Source organism: Rhamphochromis sp. 'chilingali', assembly GCF_963969265.1.
Source record: "Rhamphochromis sp. 'chilingali' genome assembly, chromosome: 1".
Classification (NCBI taxonomy): Eukaryota; Metazoa; Chordata; class Actinopteri; order Cichliformes; family Cichlidae; genus Rhamphochromis; species Rhamphochromis sp. 'chilingali'.
The window spans coordinates 40,252,381-40,258,709 of NC_137929.1; the positions used below are offsets into that span (position 1 = coordinate 40,252,381).

Consider the following 6,329-nt stretch of genomic DNA (forward strand, 5'->3'; position numbering starts at 1 on the left):
TATGTTCTGGCAAGCAAACTCACAGAACTACTGTTTTATATTCTACACATTGGCTCTCAGTAGAGTTTAATGATTAATTAACTTCTGATTAATTGAAAAAACTGAATGCTTTGCCATCAGGATCGCCGGGATATTTCTGAAGTGCTCTGAGGCTCATTTTGGTCTGCTGTGAACTGTCAGTATGATGTGATATAGAAACCGCATATGTGTAGTTTCTCTTTCTCTGTGCAGTCTCCATGACGCACACAGCGAATGACAAAGATCCATGTAATTCATGGCATGCAGCCTCTCTTTCTCTTGATGGTAACACACATTATGACTACAATTGTACTTTTGTACAGTTTTTGTGTAGTTATGTGGTTAGAGGTTCTCTCCTCCTTTCTACACTTTATTTTAATTACATATGAATTTAATAAATGCATATATTCTTTAATCTGATGGTAATAAAACTGTTGTGAATTGTTTTGGTCACATGTAAGTCTGAATGTGAGATTTTGACAGCTCTAAGCAGCAGGTACAAATCATCTGCAAAATCAGCAATGTGGTGTTTTGGAGTTGCAAATATGACAAAGATGTGATCAATAAAATGACCAAGCTATCGTATTTGCTTAATGAAATCAGACATGACCTGGAAACCCCAACAACAAACTTTCTTCCATCTCTTTACTTTCTGGTATTGGGGTCTTTTCAACATTTTGTGGCTTCTGTAGCAGCAGTTTCACAGCGTGTGCAGTTAATAACCTCTGCTTTATCTGAATTCAGAAGCAGAAAATTAGAGGTCATCCAGGTCTTTATATCATGAAGACACCTGGATGCCTTCTCTCCTAACAAGACCAGAGGTCCTTTAGAAAGTTTTCAATTATCTATGAAGCCCATGTAGTTTTTTTTTGGACTACATGGGCTTCTGATTTTGCAGATGGAAATTTAAGAACATGCAGCTAAAGATGTCCCTGGCCCTGATCCAGTTTGGGGGGGGCAAACTTAATATAAATTTTAGTGACCTCTGATTGACGTAACATGGTGTCATTACTGCCGACGTAAATTGTAATTTTTTTCTGAATGAAATTATAATTATAAATTAAAAATATATTATAATCCATGTTGCGCATAGCTACTTCATGCTTGTCCACGTCCTGTTCAGTCATGGCCTACACTTCTAGCACGCCGCTGGTCACCTGCCATGCCACACCGTCACCAGTTGCCTGAAATGTTTCAGTCGCAGTCATCCATCTGAACTTGAATGTTGTATTGTGTCCCTTTTGTGTTTTGGGGGGATTGGTTTTGAGCCCTCCTGAAGTCAGCCACAACTGCTGCTCATCAGCCCTTGCCAGCTGCAGCTCATTGTCATCAACAGCAGCAGCCTTCCTACTTAACTGTGTGAAATGTACTAAAACAATAAAAATGTCATGGTCTTTTATATTTAGATGTGTTCTGTTGCTGTCTCACATGCAATTGGACAGTCTTAATAATCCCCACAATGCAATAAGCACTGCCAAGATACAAGTCAAACAGGTGCAGAACAAAACGAAAGGTGCAGTCACAAAGTCTTTGGGTTGTGAGTAATCGTGTGTCTCTGACCTGGTTTTGTTTCTTTCAAAAAGATGGATGGTAAGTTATTATCATTTATTCTGTATTAATAGTCAGCACAGGACACTTAACTCCATCTAAGAATAAAATGTTTGTTTTCATTGTCAAGATTATTTACTGCACTGAATACCTAAACAAAATTTTTAAAGTAAAAAATATTAAGTAAATAGTATAGTATGTAAAAATAGTGTTTAAAAAATATTTTTTACAGCAGCTTTATAAACAGGATAAGTTTGTTGTTTCTATTGCATCTAAATGCTATTTATCCTTTTGTATATATTATTTTATTACATTCTATTGCATATAGTATTTTATTTTATTTTATTCTATTCTGTACAGTTGTGTACAGTATATTGTTCTTATTGTATTCCAGTGTTCTCTAATTTTTGCTATATAACTTTGCACTGTCCACTTTCTGCTGTAACAAACAAATTTCCCACCTATGAGACTAATAAAGGTTATCTTATCTTATCTTAAATCAGCATCTAGCTGAACAACCTAGTTTAAACTGCACAATGGTCTGTGGAATTAAACTCTTTTCTACTTTTACATATTTACTTGTAAGCCAAAGCTGACTGATTTGTAAAGAATATGCAATTTTACTTACACTTAAAAAAAAAGCAGACTGGACATTCATTTTTTTAATTGTAGTGTCATTAAGGTTTAAGTGATATTTTACTACTTCTATACTATTGCTTGCACCTTTTTAGACAGAACAATAGATAAATAACTGACACTGAATCATTACTGTTTTATAGAGTCAGCAAGAAGGATTGTGGTCCTGGGAAAAACTGGAGCTGGAAAGAGCAGTATTGCCAACACCCTGTGTGGAGAGGCTGTGTTTGAAGTAAATCATACCCCGATATCTGGAACAAAGGAATGTCAGGCAAAGTTCATGTCAGTCGGTGGAAGAATGGTACTCTTTATTGACACTCCTGGATTTATTGACACAGACAGGTCTGAGGAGGACATGAAGTCTGAAATAGTGAAGTGTATCACAGAATGTGCTCCTGGTCCTCATGTGTTTCTCATTGTGCTTAAAGTGGAGAAATACACAAAGCAAGAAAAGGCTGTAATAGACAAAATTAATCAATATTTCTCAGATGAAGCGCTTAGATTTACTATAATAATCTTTACTCATGGTGACCAGCTTCCTGAGGAAATGAAGATCGAAGAGTTTGTGAATGAAAGTGAAGCTCTGAGTGATCTGATCAAGAAGTGTGGTGGCTGCTGCCACGTCATTGATAACAAATACTGGAAGAACAACCAGGGAGATGAATACAGGAGCAACCAGTATCAGGTGGCAGAATTACTCAAAACCATTGACAAGATTATTGAGGCAAACAAAGGAGGCTACTTCACCAATGAGATGCTGCAAGAAGTGAAAAGAAATATTCAACAAGAGGAAGGTCGCATCAAACAGTCAACTCCAGACTTAACAGAAGAGGAAACTGCAGCAAAGGCAAAACAATCTGTGTCTAAAAATCTGTTGTCAAAAGCTGCAGGAGTTACAGTAGGAGCTCTACTGGGTGCACTCCTTGGTGGAGCGTTAATGAAAGGAGGAGGAAGTCTAGGTTTAGCAGTAGGAGCAGCATTCGGAACAGCAGCAGGAGTAGCTGCAGCAGAAGGAATGATGGCAGACGCAGCAACAGCATCTGACACATCTGTCACAGTTCCGACTGGGTCTGCAGAGCCAGCAGCTGAGTAGCATCAAGGTTTGAAACAGGTGATAGAGCTGACATACAAACTATAGCACTAAACCACATTTTTTGAATGTATGAAAGGGTTAGAAATTAAATGTCAGATTTTTTCAGTCCTCTGTTAAGCTCTCAATAAAGTACCTTTAAAATCCAGGATCAGCGTATATTGCTAGATAACTGGGCAAAACTACTCACATTCACCTTTACAAGCTGCCATCAGAGCGTCATTATTAAATTTATAGAATGGGAAGTTTTGGAATCTTTTTGTTCATCGTGATTGGATTTCTGTATTTGCACAGCATAAAGTTTCTTACTTAAGAGTTTTTGTTGAAGACTTAGTGTTAACATATAAATGAATATATATATTAATTAATATATATAAATTAATATATGTAAGCATGTGAGTTTTTCCCTGTCCATATGCTATTAAAAGCCTTTATGTTGTAGACTTTCAATTACTCCAGGTAAAAAAAATAAATCTCTGGATATAATATTAATAGATCTATAACTTTCAAATAACTTTTGCCTTTGTTTTGTGATGTTTCCTTTGTTACAAATAATGTTCAATTATAAAACACCTAATTTTTTCACATGTAACCAAGTGTCTTCACTTGACAATATTCATCTTTTGGCTGGATGACTTCATGTTAATGATGAGCAGTAAATAACTTTTACTTTCAGTTACTTTCATTTTGATTAAACAATTCAGCTAAACTTGTTGAACCTCCTCAGCAGGTTCAGCCAAACATGTTTAAGAGGCAGTGCCAACTTAAACAGTAACTTTCATTTTTACTTAAATTGGCTTCCACTGACTTCACTTCAGCTGAACCTGCTGATGAAGTTTAACAAGTTCAATTAGAACTGCCACAGCCATTTTCAAATCAGAACAGTAATGGAAACTGCTGGGATGAGTGGACAGACCACTTTAAGTTGTTCTATTCTTTAAAAAAAAGATTTGATCTTAAATAAACTTTATTATAACATCAGTGTTAATGCTTTTAAGTGTTGCTCATGTTGCCAGACTCCTATCAAAGTTCACTTATTCAAAACAACGAAACAAGTTAGACATTGTCAGGTTATTTTATGAGAGAAGATGATCCAAACTCAAGAAATAACTTTCTCTTTTCTTTATTCAAGCAGTCAAAGGTTCAAGTTAAAAAATGGCTGCCGTGTCTTTTTGCTACCTCTTAGATCAAGATGGACAAAGAGCACCACACCCAGGCAGTAAATGCTTTTTATTATATGTAATAAACAGGACACTAAGGTGATTGGGCAAAAGTTGGAGGGAAGTTCTCCTTATATCACTGAGATCCAGTACTTCGGCTCATGTTTCTCCTGCCATTCTCTGGCCACTTCTTATGTATAGATGCTAGCCTTGTAGTCAAGACCGCCCAAACTGAGACCAAGACAAGACCAAGACCAGAGGACAGACGGATGCTCCACTTGACTGTCGCGTCTCTCACCCTCTCTGTTTTTCACATAATGATATTATCCTATATCCTCGCGTGTGATTGGCCACAATATGGAGGGATTGGAGCATAGCTGAGCCACTGTGTGAGAGCTGAGCAGTGAAAGGAAATTAAGTGAGGGTTGAAATGACTGAAAGATTAATAGGCTCTGTTTTGAGTTTTGTTCAAAAAAGAATGACTTCATATAGGGAAAAAATAAACATCACATATGCAGGACACCTTAAACTAGTTTTTTTTTAATTAAGCAGCAAGGCAGAACAAAGTCGGGGCTGTATCAAGACACAGGGACTAAACCCCAATTCAACCAAACCCAGAACTGATCCGGAATTAAAACAGGACTACAACAGTTCAATATCAGGACTAGGACTTAACCAAGACAGAACCAGAATCAAAACTAGATGATAGTAGCACTAAAACATCCTGACAACAAAATTGTAAAACCATATCCCAGATTGCAATTCCAGTTTCCAACAATGGCTAGTACTTCAGCTACTTAGTTTTAATATTACTCTTATTTCTCTTTCTGGGTCGCAAAATAAACTTTTAACATATTTTCAGGCGAGAATGTAGCTGTGTAAACTTCAAATAACTTAAATATGTTGTTTTGCCTTTTTCAGTGTTCTATTTGTTCGTGAGTAAATTGGTTTGGCTGAGATTAAAGTTTTTATCTTAGATTAGATTAGATTAGATTAAATAAAACTTTATTAATCCCTCAGGAGGGTTCCTCCGGGGTTTTCACACAGCTGAATAAACGTCAAACAGAAAACTGATTAAACAGAAGTGTGAGATGGTCGAGAATCTACACCAGCGTCCAGTTATATTTTAGACAGCAAGGAACAGACGGCAGAGGTGACATAATTCTGAAGGCTAGACCGTCCAATTTCACAGTCGCTCATTTCCGGTCTACCTGGCTTTCGGACGACCCGGCCCACTTAGGTCGCGAAGGTGGACGCAGCCTCTGAATTTGGACACCCCCGGCCTGTTTCCGGCCGGACAATAATAACAGTGACATTTAACTTATTTTATCAAGTAAACACTGTAAAATTCAAATGTTTTGTATGTATATATATACCCGCCCCCCAATAGCCCTTTTGAATGTCTCCCTAATTCTGAGGTCTCAAGGTTGGCAAGTATGTGCCAGGCTTTGGCCCACATCAGTCTAAAATTGTATGTAACCATGAATAACGTGTTGCCATGTCCACCAGGAGAGACTGGACAGTATAGATGTAAAACAAATATGCCAGCAGTTTATCTCAGTTAACGAGAGGAGCAGGCATGTGTTTGGCTCCTTCACATAGTGGACATTGAGTTGTTGTGTGGGGCACCTGTAGTCCATGTCTGTTGCTGTAACAGTAGTTCATGTTTAGAATAAAAAATCCCAGCTCACTGATTTGACAAGGGCAATAGTGCCTAAAATGCTGCTGAGAGATCTTTTACTTTGTGGTAATCTGTGGTAAAGAGAAACTTGTAAATAACTCATGAAAGAATAAAGTTACGTTGAAACCAAGCACACAATTGTTTTTCTTGTGACATTACCAATGAGTTTGATGTGTCACATGGTCCTCTTCCTATT

General features: G+C 37.3%; 1 protein-coding gene across 1 annotated transcript; it reads left to right on the forward strand.

Moving 5' to 3' along the window:
- Positions 1–1,601: 1,601 nt before the first annotated feature.
- LOC308408147 (GTPase IMAP family member 7-like) lies at positions 1,602–3,295 on the forward strand (the record flags this gene model as incomplete). The annotated part of the gene is made up of 2 exons (XM_080900270.1): positions 1,602–1,608; positions 2,346–3,295. 2 exons carry the CDS (start codon positions 1,602–1,604, stop codon positions 3,293–3,295), a joined length of 957 nt encoding a protein of 318 aa, XP_080756396.1.
- Positions 3,296–6,329: the final 3,034 nt, after the last annotated feature.